Source organism: Salvelinus sp. IW2-2015, linkage group LG18, assembly GCF_002910315.2.
Source record: "Salvelinus sp. IW2-2015 linkage group LG18, ASM291031v2, whole genome shotgun sequence".
Classification (NCBI taxonomy): domain Eukaryota; kingdom Metazoa; phylum Chordata; class Actinopteri; order Salmoniformes; family Salmonidae; genus Salvelinus; species Salvelinus sp. IW2-2015.
In genome coordinates, this window is record NC_036858.1 from 50,643,963 (window position 1) to 50,665,861 (window position 21,899).

Here is a 21,899-nt window from a genome sequence, read left to right on the forward strand (position 1 = left end):
ACATATACACAAGATGGATCATACATTGATTACTAATTGTCATACAAGAAAATGTCCCTAGTGGACGGAACCGATATGACGGCTGGTTACACAAAGAAAGGGGGTTGGGTTTGAATGAAAGCGTGGAAAGACTGAGGAACAAAAGGATTGGGTCTATCGGACCTCATGAAGCAATGCTATCGTAAATACAGACTTTTATGCATTCTAAATAACCGCCCATTTGGAGAAGGAAAATGCAAGAAATATTTACTTTGAGCTGCGCTTCGGTAGATGGAAGGCTGGGTTGCCCAGCAGAGATCTCCCTTGTCCTTTTGAAGAATATATCTTGTGGTAGTACCCTGTCTTTCTTAAGAGATTGTCCGTCCTTTCCTAGCCCACGTTTATAGCTGCTGCTGACGATAACTCGACATCTAGGATGTATCACTTCTTTAGTGAATAAGAGTTCAAAGTTCATACCAAGTTGCCATACTATAGGCTCATGCTATATTCTGGCTGGTATAGTCACATTCATCCTTTCAGCACGGTGATCGTCACCTCTGTTGCAATTTGCCCTTCTAAACGTCTGGACATCAGTCATGTCATCGGGAACACAATGTTAATTTCTTTAGGTTGTAGTCATTCAACCATTAGCAACCAGAGCTCATGTTGAGGTTGGCTGAGTTCTGTAGTTGATATTAGCCCTTTTTAAACGTATGGACACCAGTCCTCAYGTCATCGGGAACACGGGGTTGACTTTCGGCAATGGGCTTTTGTAGTAGGGGAGAGAATGGCGTCTTTCATAGTTCACAACCAATGCCTGTTCACTTGGGCGGGGCCACTGAGTGAGCATAGTTCACTTTTGAAAACAATTCTCTCATTTAGAAGCTAAAATTACATTTAATCTTTTCACAAATAGTTTCATATTTAAATTGCACAACAATTCCATGTGAATCTGATAACTAGAATGTGTAGACTTCCCAAGATAGTTTGTCATCTTATCATCAGTAATAATGTCTGACAACAACTGATCTGACATTCTTTAAGTACCAACGGACACTTTCAACTGGTTGGATTACATAAAGATTGTTCTTTTCCCCAACCTTTTGATGTTACAGTAGTCTCTGTTACAATACTCTCTCTGCCAAAGGGGGCGGAGCTACAATCTACTGCAGAGTTCTGTCATACTATCCAGGTCTGTGCCCAAACAATTCGAGCTTCTACTTTTAAAAATCCACCTTTCCAGAAACAAGTCTCTCACCGTTGCAGATTGTTATAGACCCCCTTCAGGCCCCAGCTCTGCCCTGACACCATATGTGAATTGATTGCCCCCCATCTATCGTCAGAGTTCGTACTGTTAGGTGACCTAAACTAGGACATGCTTAACACCCCGGCCGTCCTACAATCTAAACTAGATGCCCTCAATGTCACACAAATTATCAAGGAACCTACCAGCTACAACCCTAAATCTGTAACCATGGGCACCCTCTTAGATATCATCCTGACCAACTTGCCCTCTAAATACACCTCTGCTGTCTTCAACCAGGATCTCAGCGATCATTGCCTGCGTGCGTAATGGGTCCGCGGTCAAATGACCACCCCTCATCAGTGTCAAATGCTCCCTAAAACACTTCAGCGAGCAGGCCTTTCTAATCGACCTGGCCCGGGTATCCTGGAAGGATATTGACCTCATCCAGTCAGTAGAGGATGCCTGGTTGCTCTTAAGTGCCTTCCTCACCATCCTAAATAAGCATGCCCCATTCAAAAAAAGTAGAATTAAGAACAGATATAGCCCTTGGTTCACCCCAGACTTGACTGCCCTTGACCAGCACAAAAACATCCTGTGGCGTTCTGCGTTAGCATCGAATAGCCCCCGCGATATGCAACTTTTCAGGGAAGTCAGGAGCCAAAATAATCAGTCAGGAAAGCTAAGGCTAGCTTTTTCAAACAGAAATTTGCATCCTGTAGCACTAATTCCCCAACATTTTGGGACACTAAAGTCCATGGAGAATAAGAGCACCTCCTCCCAACTGCCCACTGCACTGAGGATAGGAAACATTGTCACCACCGATAAATCTACGATAATCGATCATTTCAATAAGCATTTTTCTATGGCTGGCCATGCTTTCCACCTGGCTACCCCTACCCTGGCCAACATCTCAGCATCCCCTGCAGCAACTTGCTCAAGCCCCCCCCTCGCTTCTCCTTCACCCAAATCCGGACAGCTGATGTTCTGAAAGAGCTGCAAAATCTGGATTCCTACAAATCAGCTGTGCTAGCCAAACTGGACCCTCTAAAATGATCCGCCGGAATTGTTGCAACCCCTATTACAAACCTATTCAACCTCTTTCGTATCGTCTGAGATCCCCAAAGAATGGAACGCTGATGCGGTCATCCCCCTCTTCAAAGGGGGACAAACTGTTATAGACCGATATCCATCTTGCCCTGCCTTTTCTAAAATCTTTGAACGCCAAGTTAACAGATCACCGACCATTTCGATTCCCACCGTACCTTCTCCACTATACAATCTGGTTTCCGAGCTGGTCATGGGTGCACCTCAGCCACGCTCAAGGTCCTAAACGATATCATAACCGCCATCGATAAAAGACATTACTGTGCAGCCGTCTTCATCGCCTTGGCCTAGGCTTTCGACTCTGTCAATCACCACATTCTTATCGGCAGACTCAATAGCCTTGGCTTCTCAAATGACTGCCTCGCCTGGTTCACCAACTACTTCTCCGATAGAGTTCAGTATGTCAAATCGGAGGGCCTGTTGTCCGGACCTCTGGCAGTCTCTATGGGGGTGCCACAGGGTTCAATTCTCGGGCCAACTCTTTTCTCTGTATATATTAGTGATGTCGCTCTTGCTGCTGGTGATTCTTTGATCCACCTCTATGTAGACGACACCATTCTGTATACATCTGGCCCTTCTTTGGACACTGTTAACAAACCTCCAGATGAGCCTCAATGCCATACAACACTCCTTCCGCGGTCTCCAACTGCTTAGAAACGCTAGTAAAACTAAATGCATGGTCTTCAACCGATCGCTGCCCTCACCCTCCCGCCCGACTAGCATCACTACTCTGGACGGTTCTGACTTAGAATATGTGGACAACTACAAATACCTAGGTGTCTGGCTAGACTGTAAACTCTCCTTCCAGACTCACAATAAGCATCTCCAATCCAAAATTAAATCTAGAATCGGCTTCCTATTTCGCAACAAAGCCTCCTTCACTCATGCTGCCAAACATACCCTCGTAAAACTGACTATCCTACCGATCCTTGACTTCGGCGATGTCATTTATAAAATAGCCTCCAACACTCTACTCCGACTTCATCCAGTTTGCTATCACAGTGCCATCCGTTTTGTCACCGAAGCCCCACATACTACCCACCACTGCGACCTGTATGCTCTTGTTTCCTGGCCCTCACTACATATTCGTCGCCAAACCCACTGGCTCCAGGTCCTCTAAGTCTATGCTTGGTAAAAGCCCCACCTTTATCTCAGCTCACTGGTCACCGTAAACCTCCCCCAACAGGGCAATGACATGTTCATGGATCATGTAAATTATGATATGAAGTTAAATGACTTGTGCATTAGGTTGTGAACTCTGCAAACAACATTCACACTCCTAGAATGAGAATGGTAAGTGACTGTAATATGTGCATTAAGAGAAAATAATGTAACGAAATGACTGGGATTAACTGTTTTACAAACAGTAGGCTAACACATGGGCATTCAAAAAAGTGCATTGTGGGCCGACACTATAGCCGAGTCCACTATTCTATTTTGCGGGGATAGGAGGGCGGCATTTTTTTTACATCTTGCCTAGAGTGGCATATCTGCTAGGACCAGGCCTGATCAGTGTTGATTAGTCTAATAAATTAAGAAAAGATTTGTATCAAATTGTAACAATGTTGGAAAGGATTCGTGCATTGTCCATTTTACACATTACACCATTTATAGGCCTCAGAGCCAGAACAACCTTGTCGACTGCTGTTGAATAATTAGTCAGACAAATCCACCCTTTTTTTTAAAGAATACTTATTTACTAGCAAGCAATTAAAACGTGCATTGTCTTAAGTCCACCTTTTATTTATTTTTTTACTGAAGTGCCATAGCCTATAGCGCTCTACACCCCTGCACATCTAGCAGATTTGTTGCTTGAGCAACAAAAGTCTGTTGGAAAGAGGAAAGACTAAGTTGCAAAATAATTGCTAATTATCATTAAACACTACCGCTATTAGGTAAAGTTTATCTGCATGTTAATAAAAATAAATTCTAAAATTAATGTAGACCTAAAATTAAAGTCATAGAGAAAAGATGGCTATGTTCTGATACAGCTCAAAGGAAGATTTCATAGAAGGATATGAGGCAGTGGGAAAGAAACAAGACACAAGAAATTTACACACAGGTTTTGATATTTGCGTAGGATCTATATACAGTACGAGTCAAAAGTTTGGACACATACTCAAGGATTTTTATTTGTACTATTTCGACATTGTAGAATAGTAGTGAAGACATCAAAACTATATGAAATAACACATTTGGAATCTTGTAGTAACCGAAAGTGTTAAACAAATCAAAATGTATTTTATATTTGATATTCTTCAAAGTAGCCACCCATGCCTTTGACAGCTTTGCACACTCTTGGCATTCTCTCAACCAGCTTCATGGGGTAGTCACCTGGAATGCTTTTCCAACAGTCTTGAAGGAGTTCCCACATGCTGAGCACTTGTTGGCTGCTTTTCATTCACTCTGCAGTCCAGCTCATCCCAAACCATCTCAATTGGTTGGAGGATTATGGAGGCCAGGTTATCTTATGCAGCACTCATCACTCTCCTTCTTGGTCAAATAGCCCTTACAGCCTGGAGATTTGTTTTGGGTCATTATCCTGTTGAAAAACAAATGATAGTCCCACTAAGCGCAAACCAGATGCAGAATGCTGTGGTAGCCATGCTGGTTAAGTGTGCCTTGAATTCTAAATAAATCACTGACAGTGTCACCTACAAAGCACCCCAACACCATCACATCTCCTCCATGCTTCACGGTGGGAACCACACGTGTAGATCATCCGTTCACCTACTCTGCATCTCACACGGTGGTTGGAACCAAAACTCTCAAATTTGGACAGATTTCCACCGGTCTAATATCCAATAGCTCGTGTTTCTTGGCCCAAGCAAGTCTTCTTATTGGTGTCCTTTTAGTAGTGGTTTCTTTGCAGCAATTTGACCAYGATGGCATGATTCACAGTCTCCTCTGAACAGTTGATGTTGAGATGTCTGTTACTTGAACTCAGTGACGCATTTATTTAGGCTGCAATTTCTGAGGCTGGTAACTCAAATTATCGTATCCTTTGCAGCAGAGGTAACTCTGGGTCTTCCTTACCTGTGGTGGTCCTCATGAGAGCCAGTTTCATCGTAGCGCTTCATGGTTTTTGCGACTGGTTTTTGCAGTCACCTCTGGATGTGTTTGGATGTCCCATAGGAGGCCAGCATCCTGGAGTCGCCTTTTCACTGTTGACGATGAGACAGGTGTTTTGCAGGTACTATTTAATGAAGCTGCCAGTTGAAGACTTGAGGTGTCTGTTTCTCTAACTAGACACTAATGTACTTGTCCTCTTGCTCAGTTGTGCACCAGGGCCTCCCACTCTTTCTATTTTGGTTAGACAGTTTGGGCTGTTCTGTGAAGGGAGTAGTACACAGCGTTGTACAAGATCTTCAGTTTCTTGGAAATTTCTCTCATTGAATAGCCTTCCTTTCTCAAAACAAGAATAGACTGACAAGTTTCATAAGAAAGGTCTTTGTTTCTGGCCATTTTGAGCCTGTAATCGAACCCATAAATAAATGCTGATGCTCCAGATACTCAACTAGTCTATAGAAGGCCAGTTTTCTTGCTGCTTTAATCAGAACAGTTTTCAACTGACTAACATAATTGCAAAAGGGTTTTCTAATGATCAATTAGCCTTTTAAAATGATAAACTTAGATTAGCTAACACAACGGTGCCATTGGAACACAGGAGTGATGGTTGCTGATAATGGGCCTCTGTATGCCTATGTAGATATTCTATCAAAAATCAGCCGTTTCCAACTACAATAGTCATTTACAACATTAACAATGTCTACACTGTGTTTCTGGTCAATTTGATGTTATTTTAATGGACAAAGAAATTGCTTTTCTTCCAAACAAGAGTTTCTAAGTGACCCCAAACTTTTAAACCGTTGTGTTAAATAAAAAAAACATTGTTTCACCGCTAAACTTATTGTCAACTTTTCAGTTCTGTGTCAAGAGCTTCACTGTCTGTTGCCCAGTTAGTTACTATGGGAAGATGTCAATTAAAAGACCCATCCTATCTGGCCCTGTGCCTTCTCTGAATCATGGCATTGAATGCTTTAGCAGGATTCTTTCTCCTCACAACTGGCTACTTGATTATTGCAGCTCAATGGGCGTGACATTTTATTGACAATTTCGATGCCTTTTGGAAACAAAACACGTTTTATAAGGATGTGATCCACTCAAATAATTTGGGATCCTGGATCCTTTCACAGCATTATAAGTCTAAGTTGAGACAATGACTTATCAATGACCCAAGCCCAGCTGAGTTAATCCCTACCATAGTGACGCTGAGTTGTCATAATGCTTCAGCAAATGTACATTACATGAGGGGCGTTGGTAGACACAATGTAAGTAACCTAATGTATGTCCCTCTAACTGCCCTGAATGCCTCTGCTGATCCTACAGCTATTCTTTGCATTAATCATGTACCTATTAACCAGATTTATACTGTTAGCACTGAGGCGTTAGTAGGATGTCCACAGTGTGCAGCTCACCCTGTACAAACATAAATAACATCAGCATATCTACTTCTGCTAAGCTTCCCAGTAAATCAATGGAAACAAGTAAGCATCCCAGAAGAAAAGTGCTCAAAATAGCCCTCGTTATCATATGTAGATTAAGTTACAAGGTTCATTAAATCAATAATTTGCTATTAACAGATGGCATTCATATTCTGACTGTCTGAAAATCACTCCGATAATGCCTTTGATACAGTAGTAGCAATACAAGCTTATAACATTTACAGAAATGCCAATGGAGGTGTTGCTGTTATATTCAGAACCACTCCTGTAAAGCTTAGAGAGGATATCGTGTTAAGTACTGTTGAAGTAATATGGCTACATGTTCACCTGCATCACCTAAATCCCATTATTGTGGGAAGCTGCTATAGACCAAGCACTAACAGTCAGTATCTTGATAACATGTGTGACTTGCTTGAAAATGTATGATCTCAACAGAGAAGTATATTTTCTGTGTGATTTTAAATATTGACTGGCTTTAATTAAGCTCACCACTCAAGAAAAAGCTTCAAACTGTAACCAGTGCCTGCAACCTGGTTCAGGTTATCAGTCAACCTACCCGGGTAGTTAGAAACGGCACAGGAATGAAATCAACATGTATTGATCACATCTTTACTAATGCTGCAGAAATTTGCTTGACAGCAGTATCCAGATCCGTCGGATGTAGTGATAACAGTATAGTAGCCATATCAAGGAAAACCAAAGTTCCAAAGGCTGGGACTAATATAGTGTATGAGGTCATACAATACGTTTTGGAGTGAATCCTATGTTGATGTAAATTAATATTTGTTGGTCCGTGGTGTGTAATAAGGAGCAAACAGACGCTGCATCTGACACATTTATGAAATTGCTTATTCCAGTTACTAATAAGCATGTACCCATTAAGAAAATGACTCTAAAAAGGGTTAAATCCCCATGGATTGATGAGAAATTGCATGGTTGAGGGATGAGGCAAAAGGAATGGCAAATAAGTCTGGTTGCACAACCGATTGGCAAACATATTGCAAATTGAGAAATCATGTGATTCATCACAAAACCGACTGATATTGTCAACTATTTTAATGATTTTTTTCATTGGCATGACATGCCAGTTATACTTGGAATGTGTAGTGTCAGCATTTGTATCTGACTAAATTATGAAAGACAAGCATTGTAATTTTGAATTCCGTAAAGGGGCTGTGAAAGAGGTGAAAAAATAGTCTCAACAATGACAAGCCACCGGGGTCTGACAACTTGAATGGAAAATTACTGAGGATAATAGCAGATGATATTGCCACTCCTATTTGCCATATTTTCAATTTAAGCCTACTAGAAAGTGTGTGTGCCCCCAGGCCTGGAGGGAAGCAAAAGTCATTTCACTACTTAAGAATAATAAAGGCTCCTTTACTGGCTCAAATAGTCGACCAATCAGCCTGTTACCAACCCTTAGTAAACTGTTGGAAAAAATTATTTGACCAGATACAAAAGAGTTACCTGTCTAACAGAACACAGAGGATGTTCTTCACTGCGCCACTCGGGAGGCCCACAAACATGCCTCTTTGACCTTTAGAATAAGGGGTTGTCAGCTCTATTCATTGCATATCTAAAACATTCCATAACATTTGCCTGCTGAACATAGCCTTTTTTCCCCCTTCTCTGCTATGCTGACTAGTGGGAGCGGAGGCTTGTCTCTGAGAGCTCCTCAGATATGCTGTTTTCACTAGAGAACGACCAATGGTCGGCCGAGCCGATATAGTGGGCCGACATTGTCCTTTTTTCTAGTCTATCTGCTATCGGTCGACTTTGCCGATAGTCCCTCTACATAGCAAAACTGCTGCTATGCCAGCTGCCACTCACCGCCTGAGCCACGAGMACAGCACAATGCAGAGGAATGTTTAGCTGGGAAAATTAGCAGCCGCAAGCTAGCTCATTCTCCAACAGAAAGGTGCAGTGTAGAGAAACGGATAAAATGACAGTGACCAAAATCAAACTTCTGTTGCAAATTTTTGTTTAAGTCACTAATAATAAGGCTTATGTCGACGTGCCCGACATGCATGCAATAAGCAGATGACTATGTGACCTGTTAGCAAAGATTACGATAATTAACCCTTTCATCTGTGGTATTAACTAGATAGCTTTATTAGCTACTACTGTATGCTATCTAGCTGGCTAGGATAACATGGTGCTAAGTTATCAGATAGGAGATAATTGCAAATGTAGCTAGCGTTAGTTGGATATCATTTTGAAAATGCACAATTTTTGGCAACGAGCCATCTGACTTGTGGTGTAACGTAAGATATTTACTGGTGTGCTCATCTAACAAGCCACAATCGTATCTGTAAATTGACAGTTCATAGTCGGATTAGATGATTGTCATAATAGGAAATAATTAAGTGTTTTTAAAATGCCTAAATAAAGGTTGGCAATAGGTTTAGCTACCTAAGAATCTCCCTGCATGTTTATGGACCAAGAAAGCTTTAGATCAGTGCCTGTGCCTTCTCACTTCTCAAACTATGTGCAGATTTGAGTCATTCAGACAAATATTAGATATTGTGTGTCTTGTTTTGCACACTTTGTACAAAATAATAAAATGCAGTACTACAGGATATTTCTTAACGTAGCTCTTTATTAGCTAGCAATAACTGGCATGTTCACGTATCGCCAACCAGGATCAAACTGACCATGACAACCATTTGGGTGGTCTTAACCAATCATAGCACAGTATGATATGGCGGTAAAATGCATCCAATTACAATTCAGTATGTTTACACATATGAATATTACATTGTGCACATTTATGGCTTGGTAGCAAATGTCATCACCATTGAGCTAGTTATCGTAGTAGCAGTAAACTGCAGCCAGCAAGTGATATGATTGATGAAGAGATATGTGAAAGGGAGCGGAGTTACAGCCTCGCTCTATCCAATCATAGCAGTAGGATAAAGTTACAACCCCCCATTTCTTGACGGATAGCTGAACTAGCCAATTGAGTTTTTATTTATTTAAATTTGTCCTGGCAGCTGAGTTTTTTTTAAAAATATATATTTTTTTAGAGGTGTCCTGACAGCTTAACATTTTTACTTGTTTCCGTGATCACATTGATGTTACGTTGAACCATTTGCATTGAATAGATTTTATATTTTCAAACTAACAGCAGTGCCTAAATGATGTTAATGTGTCCCAAATGAAAGGCAAACCTATTGTCATCTGTAGCACCAGATTAGCCAAAAGAAGCTCAATAACGCAATGCGTGCACACACTCCTACTTAATATCCATTCACCTGTATTGTTAGTATGCCATCTTAATTTACCCAGTTTATCAAGAGATTTATCGTTCAAATAAAATTATTACCATTAGGTTGGTTATAAACAAAGTCAAATTTGTTTGATTTAAATGCTGCATTAACGCATGCATGGCTGTTTCTGGCAAATTTTGTCATCAACATTTTCTAATTTAATATTGAATATCTGCCTAAAATATTGACCATCGGCCTCCTTGACCCCCAAAAAATCGTCATCGGCCCTAAAAAAGTCCATATCAGTCGTTCTCTAGTTTTCACACACAGCTCATTAGTCCACTGAGATCAACACGGGGCATGGTGTCACAGCCAGACTATCACTGAAAAGCTAACTGCAAGCCCTGCAAAGTTTATCCCTGTGTAAGGTTATCTTATCAAGGACATATTTCTAAAGCAGTCATATGTACACCTCTTGACTGCCATTTCACTTCTTTTGAATGCCCTCGTTTTGGTCTATTTTCCATCAGAATTCAGAGCTTGTTTGAAATGTAAAAATAGAAAAGATTGACTCTGGTTTGTTTAAGGCACGCTTCGACAGTAAAAAACAAGAACTGTTCTCCTTCTGCATAAGGAAGTGTTCAGTCATAAGACTTCTGTGTGTGACTGACTGACTTAAATCAGACCTCAGTGAAGCCGTGACCTCGTACAAACTTTTATCTGACTGACCTTTCACAGTTCAGTTGTTGAAGTTAGCCTGGTTTAGAGGAATGGGTTATCTTTGAGCATGTAATGTACAAATAGAAAACTGATGTACTGTATGTTTTGCTTTTTTACCCAGAAACCTCCAGTGCTCAGCGCCAGGAGGAGATGGAATGTGGAGCAGGGACCTCTGAGCCCACCGAAGTCACACAGGTAAGGTAATGATTTCACACTGTCCAAGGTAAAGACATGTTACACTGAAGGACAAGGGGCTGTATGTTTGACAGTAGTCGGTGCATTGTGGTCTTGAAGTTTGTGGCCAAAAGTATGTGGACAACCCTTCAAATTAGTGGATTCGGCTATTTCAGCTACAGCTGTTGCTGACAGGTGTATAAAATCGAGCACACCACTATGCAATCTCCATAGACAAGGGCAGTAGAATGGGCTTTCTGAAGAGCTCAGTGACTTTCAACGTGGCAACGTCATAGGATGCCACCTTTCCAACAAGTCTGTTCGTCAAATTTCTTCCCTGCTAGAGTTGCCCTGGTCAACTGTAAGTCGAATCAAATTATATTCGTCACATGCACCGAATACAACAGATGCTTACTTACAAGCCCTTACCAACAATGCAGTTAAGAAAAATATGTTTTAAGTAAAAAATAAAGTAACAAATAAATAAAGGGGGGGGGGGGAAAGCAAATAGTCTGGTTAGCCATTTGATTAGCTGTTCAGCAGTCTTGGGGGTAGAAGCTGTTGAAGCCTTTTGGACCTCAAATGAAATTTGATTGGTCACATACACATGGTTAGCAGATGTTAATGCGAGTGTAGCAAAATACTTGTGCTTCTAGTTCCGACAATGCAGTAATATCTAACAAGTAATCTAACAAATTCACAACAACTACCTTATACACACAAATGTAAGGGATGAGTAAGAATATGTACATATAAATACATGGATGAGCGGAGGCCGTGCGGTATAGGCAAGATGCAGTAGATGATATAGAGCAGTATATGCACATGAGATGAGTAATGTAGGATATGTAAACATTATTAAAGTGGCGTTATTTAAGGTGATTAGTGATACCTTTTAAGTCCATTTATTAAAGTAGCCAGAGATTTGCGTCAGTATGTTGACAGCAGCCTCTCTGTTAGTGATGGCTGTTTAACAGTCTGATGGCCTTGAGATGGCTGTTTTTCAGTGTCTCGGTCCCAGCTTTGATGCACCTGTACTGACCTCGCCTTCTGGATGATAGCGGGGTGAACAGGCAGTGGCTCGGGTGGTTGTTGTCCTTGATGATCTTTTTGGCCTTCTTTTTGGCCAAGGTCCTTAGCTTAGTGATGCGCTTGGAGGACACTATGGTGTTGAACACTGAGCTGTAGTAAATGAACAGCATTCTCACATAGGTGTTCCTTTTTTCCCGGACGGATAAGGGCAATAGAGATGGTAATTTTTGGATCTGTTGGGGCGGTATGCGAGTGGGTTCAGGGTGTCTGGTGTGATGGTTTTGATGTGAGTAATTTCATGGCTACAGATGTGAGTGCTACGGGTTGAAATTAATTTAGACAGGTTACTTTGGCGTTCTTGGGCATATTGACTATGGTGGTCTGCTTGAAACATGCAGGTATTAGACTTAGTCAGGTAGATATTGAATGTCAGTGAAGACCCTTCCCAGCTGGTCAGCTCATGCTCTGAGTATGCATCCTGGTAATTTGTCTGGCCTTGCGTCCTTGTAAATGTTAACCTGTTTAAAGGTCTTACTCCCATCGGCTACAGAGAGCGTGTTCACAGTCATCCGGAATAGCTGGTGCTCTAATGCATGATTCAGTGCTTCTAGCTTGGAAGCAAACAGGAGGTATTTAGCTCGTCTGGTAGCTCGCGGCTGGTTTCCCCTCTGTAATCCGTAAAAGGTTGCAAGCCCTGCCACATCCGATGAGTGTCAGAGCTGGCGTATTAGGATTCTATTTTTTCCTGTCTTGACGCTTTGTCTGTTGGTTCGTCGAAAGGCATAGCGGGATTTCTTATAACCATCCGGATGTTGCCTTTAATCCATTGCTTCTGGATGGGATATGTACTGTACAGTCACTGTGGGTACAACATCATCGATGCACTTAATAATGAATGTGTGTGTAAGGAACAGGACATCAGTGGAGAGGACTGTATGACCGAGGAGGAGAAGGCCAAACACAGAGCGGCGCGACGCAGAGCCAAGAGGAAGGTGAGCAACACACTCGCACATTAATTAATACATACTGTACATGCGCACACACTTACTCATATATACACACACACACCAAATCTTCCTGAGCCATAGTGTTTGGTTAAAAACTGTGAAGGACCTGCTCTGTCCATAGTGAACCACATATTCCCAATCTGTGTATCCTGATGCTGTTACTATGTTCCTCTCAGCGTCGACGGGAACGCAAGAAGCTGGAGCAGGTGAAGAAGCCTGAGGGCACTGACCAGGTTAACTACAAACCAGTATTACATGTATTCTGAATTAATATAAATTATGCAATGCTTAACAGCCTCATTTACAATGATCAGAAAAAATGTCTGTATAAAAAGGAATGGACATTTTGCATTTCAGCTAATTTATGATATGCTCTTTTTTTCCAGGATGTGGAGGATGATGGTAGATCTGAGGAGGAAGAGGATAAAGATGAGAGTGATTCTGAGGTGGAGGTAGAAGAGGTAGTGAAAGAAGAGAAAGAGGATAAAGCAGCCATCCCTCACTCTAAGGAACCCTCTACCCCATCGCCAGCCCCCTCAGGAACTAAAGGACCCCAGAATACCGCTGCAAGAACATCTGAAGAGGTAGGGACAGATTGACTCGTTCATTTGGGCAAAGCAATGGCGTAGGTGCCTGGTCCTAGATCTATTTGTGTTGTGGCACCTTAATTGTGGAGGATGGGCTCATAGTAATTCCTTGAATAGAATGGTATCGAACACATGGATTCCATGTGTTTGATTACATTCCAATTACTCCATTCCATCCATTATTATGATCCGTCTTCCCCAGGCTAGCTTTTAGGGGAGCTGTGTGTACTTGAGGAGTCTTCATATACAAGCTGATTGGCACCTTAGTAAACCATTCTCTCTCCTTCTCCTTCTCTGCTGTAGGAACTGGAGTGGGATGTGAGCAGTGCGTTCTTTGCTAACGCTGCTAGCCACATCAGGCCAAAAGGCTGGACCAAACCTGGTGCCAAGTCCAAAGAGAATAAGGAGAATGAGGGCAGAACCAGAGAGGTAAGTGGACCCTGAGTTTTGGGATATCTACATTGCTGACTAGTTGTAATCGTTAGAGTGGTGATAGCCAGTATAGCTAGCTAACTAGAGATTTGCTGTGGTGGATGTTTTGTCAATAGCTGTCAGTCTGAGGTGTTGGGGCTAAAGATCGCTAGCTACTTTGGTAGCTTTAAGTTGCTATGGTAGGGGTGTTGTTTGCTAAGGATGACTGGCTAGTTACTTTCTGTGGTAGATGTGTTGATAGTGCAATGGCGCCGGAGAAGAAGGCTGACGTTTTACGTGTTTGTAACTTAGTTTTTAACTTATTTTGTACATAATGTTGCCGCTACCGTCTCTTATGACCGAAAATAACTTCTGGACATCAGGACTGCGATTACTCACCAAGGACTGGCAGAATCCTTTTTTTTCCTTTAACGAGCCCAACGCGAGTGATATACTGCTTTCTCGGGAACAGGCCCAGATCCCTGTGATTTGCGTGAAGAGGAGGCGGAGAAAAGGGGGCCAAAGGGCGGGCTGCCTTCAGCGAATTCGTAGAAGATCGAATAAACCCACACTTCCTTCCATTCTGCTTGGAAACGTGCAGTCTGGAGAATAAAATCGATGACCTACGTGGAAGATTAAACTACCAACGGGACATACAAAACTGTAATATCTTATGCTTCATGGAGTCTCATGGAGTCGTGGCTGAACATACATACAGCTGGCTGGTTATACGCTGTACCGGCAGGATAGAACAGCGGCGTCTGGTAAGACGAGGTGCAGCGGACTAGGTATTTTTGTAAATAACAGCTGGTGCACGATATCTAACGAAGTCTGAAGCTATTACTCGCCCGAGGTAGAGTATCTCATGGTAGGTTGTAGACCACACTATCTACCAAGAGTTTATCTGCATTTTTCGTAGCTGTTTACATACCACCAAAGACAGAGGCTGGCACTAAGACTGCATTGAATAAGCTGTATTCCGCCATAGGCAAACAAGAAAACGCTCACCCGGAGGCGGCGCTCCTAGTAGCCGGGGACTTTTAAAGCAGGGAAACTTAAATCCGTTTTACCAAATTTCTGTTAGCATGTTAAATGTGCACCGAGGGAAAAAATCTGGACTACCTTTACTCCACACACAGAGACCTATACAAAGCTCTCCCTTGCCACCCATTTGGCAAATCTGACCATAATTCTATCCTCCCTGATTCCTGCATAAAGCAAAAATTAAAGCAAGAAACACCAGTGATGAGATCAATAAAAAAGTGGTCAGACGAAGCAGATGCTAAGCTACAGAACTGTTTTGCTAGCACAGACTGGAATATGTTCTGGGATTCCTCCGATGGCATTGAGGAGTACACCACATCTGTCATTGGCTTCATCAATTAGTGCATCGATGACGTCGTCCCCACAGTGACCGTACGTACATACCCCAAACAGAAGCCATGGATTACAGGCAAACATCCGCACTGAGCTAAAGGCTATAGCTGCTACTTTCAAGGAGCGGGACTCTAACCCGGAAGCTTATAAGAAATCCCGCTATGCCTTCCTGTTGAACCATCAAACAGGCAAAGTGTCAATACAGGACTAAGAACGAATCGTACTACACCGGCTCCGATGCTCGTCGGATGTGGCAGGGCTTGCAAACCATTCCAGACTACAAAGAGAAGCACAGCCGAGAGCTGCCCAGTGACACGAGCATACCAGACAAGCTAAACTACTTCTATGCTCGCTTCGAGGCAAATAACACTTAAACATGCATGAGAGCACCAGCTGTTCCGGAGGACTCTGATCACGCTCTCCGCAGCCTATGAGGCAGATCTTTAAACAAAACAACATTCTCGTAGTACACGGATTACCAGGACGTGTACTGCATGCGCTGACCAACTGGCAAGTGTCTTCACTGACATTGTCAACCTCTCCCTGTGGGTCTGTATTGCCAACATGTTTTAAGCAGACCACCATAGTGCCTGTGCCCAAGAACACTAAGGTAACCTGCCTAAATGACTACCGACAAGTAGCACTTACGTATGTAGCCATGAAGTACTTTGAAAGGCTGGTCATGGCTCACATCACCATTATCCAAGAAACCCTAGACCCACTCCAATTTGCGTAACAGATCCACAGATGATGCAATCTCTATTGCACTCCACACTGCCCTTTCCCACCTGGACAAAAGGAACACCTATGTGAGAATGCTATTCATTGACTACAGCTGGGCATTCAACACCATAGTGCCCTCAAAGCTCATCAATAAGTTAAGGACCCTGGGACTAAACACCTCCCTCTGCAACTGGATCCTGGACTTCCTGACGGGCCACCCCCAGGTGGTAAGGGTAGGTAACAACACATCCGCAACGCTGATCCTCAATAGGGGCCCCTCAGGGGTGCGTGCTCAGCCCCCTCCTGTACTCCCTGTTCACTCATGACTGCACGGCCAGGCACGACTCCAACTCCATCATTAAGTTTGCCGATGACACAACAGTGTTAGGCCTGATCACCGACAACAACGAGACAGCCTATAGGGAGGAGGTCAGAGACCTGGCCGTGTGGTGCCAGGACAACAACCTCTCCCTCAACGTGATCAAGACAAAGGCCATTGTGGACTACAGGAAATAGAGGACCGAGCACGCCCCCATTCTCATCGACGGGGCTGCAGTGGATCTGGTTTAGAGCTTCAAGTTTCTTGGTGTCCACATCACCAACAAACTAACATGGTCCAAGCACACCAAGACTGTTGTGAAGAGGGCACAACAAAACCTATTCCCCCTCAGGAGACTGAAAAGATTTGGCGTGGGTCCTTAGATCCTCAAAAGATTCTACAGCTGCACCATCGAGAGCATCCTGACTGGTTGCATCACTGCCTGGTATGGCAACTGCTCGGCCTCTGACCGCAAGGCATTACGGAGGGTAGTGCGAACGGCCCCGTAAAGCTTCCTGTCATCCAGGACCTCTATACAAGGCGGTGTCAGAGGAAGGCCCTAAGAATTGTCAGACTCCCTCGTCATAGACTGTTCTCTCTGCTACCGCATGGCAAGTGGTACCTGAGCGCCAAGTCTAGGTCCAGGAGGCTTCTAAACAGCTTCTACCCCCAAGCCATAAGGCTCCTGAACATCTAATCAAATGGCTACCCAGACTATTTGCATTCCCCCTCCCCTCTCCACTGCCACTCTGTTGTCATCTATGCATAGTCACTTTAATTAAATCTACCTACATGTACATACTACCTCAACTAACCGGTGCCCCCGCACATTCACTCTGTACCGGCACCCCCCTGTATATATTGTATTTTTTTTACCGCTCCTCTTTATTACTTGTTACTTTTATCTCTTATTCTTATCCATATTTTTTTTAAATTGCATTGTTGGGTAGGGGCTTGTAAGTAAGAATTTCACTGTAAGGTAACTGTAACCTGTTGTATTCAGCGCATGTGACTAATACATTTTTGATTTGAAATGGCATGGGTGACCGAGAAATAAATTGTTACAATTTATTGCCAAGTGGCAAACAATAATGCAGGCACAAGGGATTGTGGTGTGAGCATGCGGGTCTGGGCAGATGAGATGTATGTAAGTTGTTGTTCATATGAATGTTTGTTTTTGGAGTGTAAAAAAAAAAAGAGAGATATTATAAATAAAAAGAAGATTCTGTTTTTATGCTTTTACATTTAACCCTACCGCAGCTATTTTAGATATAGTTTCATGTGATTTCAACTCTGCAAAATTGTTGTCTAGTTTTAGTCACAATAGCCGGTGCACCCCCACCCCCCTCCCATTTAAATTAATCATATTTACCTCTAGCTTCCATCGTTTACATTCAGTTAACCCTGTCCAGCTCGGCCAACTATCCCCCTAGCAATATTGCTATTGTTGCAGATTGTAACCAATGCCAGCCATAATTAACTATATGGCTATAAGCCTTGGCTACAGGTTAAAACGTTTACAGCTCTGAATTTCTTCCCATAACGATTGTCATGAAGAGGATAATCTGAGCTTTCCAACAATGCCAGAAGTATTAATGTACGCTTAATATTCAGCAAATAGCATTAGCTTTCCCAATATAAAAAGCAACCGCAGCTCTCATTTGGACCGCGTGAGCTGCAACAAAGATGAATAAAAGCACACAGCAAAATAGAGCTTATGTGATCAGAGCAAAAATGGCGTATATGAAAGCAAAGATTATCAAACGCAATTATAGTTTCAAATTCTGGTAAGTTACAATTGTAAGTGTCATTGCTGCACATCAGTTCAAAAGAGAGAAGAGTGATTGAAGTGACGGCCTTGGAGCTGTGTGTGGGAGAGCCGGGTCTGCTCAATCAGCCCGAGCAACTGAAATACATTATCCGCAAATAAGAGGACTGCATTAGTCTGCAAAGCCATGCATGCTAATGATGGAAAGGAGCCTCTTTTCAAATTGAATGTCCATTCTCGTCTCGTTACATCTTAATTTTTATGTCATAGTTATTGTTGACGAAATGAACACTGCCCTGCAGCCTGTTAGATTTCACCCCGCCAATGGGTGAATTGTACAATTTCATTTCAGCCACTCTGTTTACTTTAAACGACTAGTATGTCCTAGAAACGTTGTTACAGCGTGTAATGTAAGATTATTAATATTCTTATACAAAAATATTTTCTTAAGCAAAAGGCAAACCGTGTTACATTTAGCCTCGGTCTCCACTAGTGTTGATGGCTAGTTGTTGGCTGTGCAGGTTCAATGTCCTCCCTAAGGCGAGGTGAATTCTGGACATGGAAGGCATGATAAACAGTTCTTTGGAATGTTTGAGTTTTACCTCGTATAGTCTCTCTCACACGTGCGCACACACACACACACGGCTGCCTAAGTGTGCAGGCTAGAGCACTAGCCTGCACACTCGTTGAGTGACCGTGAGTCGGAAGTGATCAACTGAGTGATCAACAATTTGATCGATTTTATAAATTATTTCTCTGGTTTTGGTCTAGGTGAATGAAACAGATGCTGTGACTAAGAGAAGTGCCTTGTTGACAGGTGAGTGTCTATATGTCCATCCAGGTTACACTCGCACACACAACTTGCTGTGCAAACATGCCCAGATTTTGTTTGTATACTTGAGCCTCTGACTGTGTGTGTCCTGTAGAAAAAGGGATCAAGCTGGTCCAGGAGGGCCAGTATTCTCAGGCAGTCGGTATGTTTACAGAAGCCATCAGATACAACCCAAAGGATTACAGGTAATATCACACCATTACATGTTGTATAGCTACATTATATCACTCACTATTAGTGCTGAGCGATTTAACTGAAATGCCGGTCATTTTTTTGTTTTTTAAACAACTAATTAAATTAACAACTAATTAAATTAATTCCATTTATTTTATTTTTCTGTGAGCTCATTGTGCACATTGCGCTGTGGTTTCTCTAGAGATAAATCCGATCGTGCCCAAGCTGTGTGACATAGTATGGTGTTGTAGCTTCCAACAGGCCAATGTTCTACATAGTTTAGTGCAGAAAACATGATAATTAACTACAATGACCATAATCCATTTCGCGGCTACTTGTCAGTTTCTTTTACGCCTGCTATGTAAGAGACCGAAGAATGCGTGATTAGAGCGTAGTTGCTTCGAGCTATTGGCATTCAGCAGTCATAAAAGTATGCCTTATTTTAAGAACTACAAAAATAGTAATTTTGTCAGACCGCATCGGCAGCAGCTCAATAGAGATGAGTTGATGACTTTAAATGAAATAATAGTAGTCAAATAAACACATTTGATATACACAACTGAAATATTTTATTAAAGTAATGTGAATAACTGATGGTTAATAAGTGATAAGCAGTCATGGGCAGCCACTACTATCATGGGACTTTTATTAATTGTTTTATTCTGTGTTACAGCATTCAATCCACAATGCATCGTGCATTTAAAAATATATATAATTGAAAATCGTGATTATTTTTTAAAATGTAACCGATGACCTCAAATCACTCAGCACTACTCACTACCGCATGTCCTAGGGTTGCAAAGCTACCGGTAATTTACCAAAGTTACCAGGATCTCCTGTAATTTTGGTAATTAACATAGATTGCCATAAACCTGTTAACTTCGGTAATTTATTAAAATGTATCTATATATATCTCAGCAAAAAAAGAAACATCCTCTCACGGTCAACTACGTTTATTTTCAGAAAACTTAACATGTGTAAATATTTGTATGAACATAAGATTTAACAACTGAGACATATAAACTGAACAAGTTCCACAGACATGTGACTAACAAATGGAATAATGTGTCCCTGAACAAAGGGGGGTCAAAAGTAAGTCAGTATCTGGTGTGGCCACCAGCTGCATTAAGTACTGCAGTGCATCTCCTCCTCATGGACTACACCAGATTTGACAGTTCTTGCTGTGAGATGTTACCCCACTCTTCTACCAAGGCACCTGCAAGTGCCTCGGTGTAACGCTCATTCCTTCGACGATAAACGTGAATCCGACCATCATCCCTGGTGAGACAAAACCGCGACTCGTCAGTGAAGAGCACTTTTTGCCAGTCCTGTCTGGTCCAGCGATGGTGGGTTTGTGCCCATTGGCGACGTTGTTGCCGGTGATGTCTGGTGAGGACCTGCCTTACAACAGACCTACAAGCCCTCAGTCCAGCCTCTCTCAGCCTATTGCGGACAGTCTGAGCACTGATGGATTGTGCGTTCCTGGTGTAACTCAGGCAGTTGTTGTTGCCATCCTTTACCTGTCCTGCAGGTGTGATGTTCGGATGTACCGATCATGTGCAGGTGTTACACGTGGTCTGCCACTGCGAGAACGATCAGCTGTCCGTCCTGTCTCCCTGTAGCTCTATCTTAAGTGTCTCACAGTACGGACATTGCAATTGAATACCCTGGCCACAGCTGCAGTCCTCATGCCTCCTTGCAACATGCCTAAGGCACGTTCACGCAGATGAGCCGGGACCCTGGGCATCTTTCTTTTGGTGTTTTCCAGAGTCAGAGAAATGCCTCTAGTGTCCTAAGTCTTCATAACTGTGACCTTAATTGCCTACCGTCTGTAAGCTGTTAGTGTCTCAATGACCATTCCACAGGTGCATGTTCATCACACTTGACTATCCTACCAATCCTTGACTTCGGCGATGTAATTTACAAAATAACCTCCAGCACTCTACTCAGCAAATTGGATCTAGTCTATCACAGTGCCATCCATTTTGTCACCAAAGCCCCATATACTACCTACCACTGCGACCTGTATGCTCTCATTGGCTGATACACTCGCTACATATTTGCCGCCAAACCTACTGGCTCCAGGTCATCTACAGTTCTACAGAATTTTGCCCCATTCCTCCTGACAGAGCTGGTGTAACTGAGTCAGGTTTGTAGCCCTCCTTGCTCGCACACGTTTTTTCAGTTCTGCCCACACATTTTCTATGGGATTGAGGTCAGGACTTTGTGATGGCCACTCCAAAAACTTGACTTTGTTGTCCTTAAGCCATTTTGCCACAACTTTGGAAGTATGCTTAAGGTCATTGTCCATTTGGAAGACCCATTTGCGACCAAGCTTTAACTTCCTGACTAATGTCTTGATCTTGCTTCAATATATCCACATAATTTTCCTTCTTCGTGATGCCGTCTATTTTGTGAAGTGCACCAGTCCCTCCTGCAGGAAAGCACCCCCAGAACATGATGCTGCCGTCCCCGTGCTTCATGGTTGGGATAGTGTTCTTCAGCTTGCAAGCCTCCCCCTTTTTCCGCCAAACATAACGATGGTCATTATGGCCAAACAGTTCTATTTTTGTTTCATCAGACCAGGGGACATTTCTCCAAAAAGTACAATCTTTGTCCCCATGTGCAGTTGCAAACCGTAGTCTGGCTTTTTTATGGCGGTTTTGGAGCAGTGGCTTCTTCCTTGCTGAGCVGCCTTTCAGGTTATGTCGATATAGGACTCGTTTTCC

General features: G+C 42.6%; 1 protein-coding gene across 2 annotated transcripts in view; it reads left to right on the forward strand.

Moving 5' to 3' along the window:
• The window catches only part of LOC111977857 (stress-induced-phosphoprotein 1), a 53,034-nt gene that overhangs the window by 14,446 nt on the left and 16,689 nt on the right, over positions 1–21,899 (forward strand). The window contains exons 2-8 of one of the 2 annotated variants that reach the window (XM_024007602.2): positions 10,888–10,961; positions 12,887–12,964; positions 13,156–13,212; positions 13,366–13,563; positions 13,870–13,995; positions 18,936–18,981; positions 19,091–19,181. In XM_024007602.2, coding sequence (XP_023863370.1) covers positions 10,888–10,961; positions 12,887–12,964; positions 13,156–13,212; positions 13,366–13,563; positions 13,870–13,995; positions 18,936–18,981; positions 19,091–19,181 — 670 coding nt within the window. Of the gene's footprint in view, positions 1–10,887; positions 10,962–12,880; positions 12,965–13,155; positions 13,213–13,365; positions 13,564–13,869; positions 13,996–18,935; positions 18,982–19,090; positions 19,182–21,899 lie in introns of both variants that reach the window. The other variant, XM_024007601.2, reaches the window with a different exon arrangement.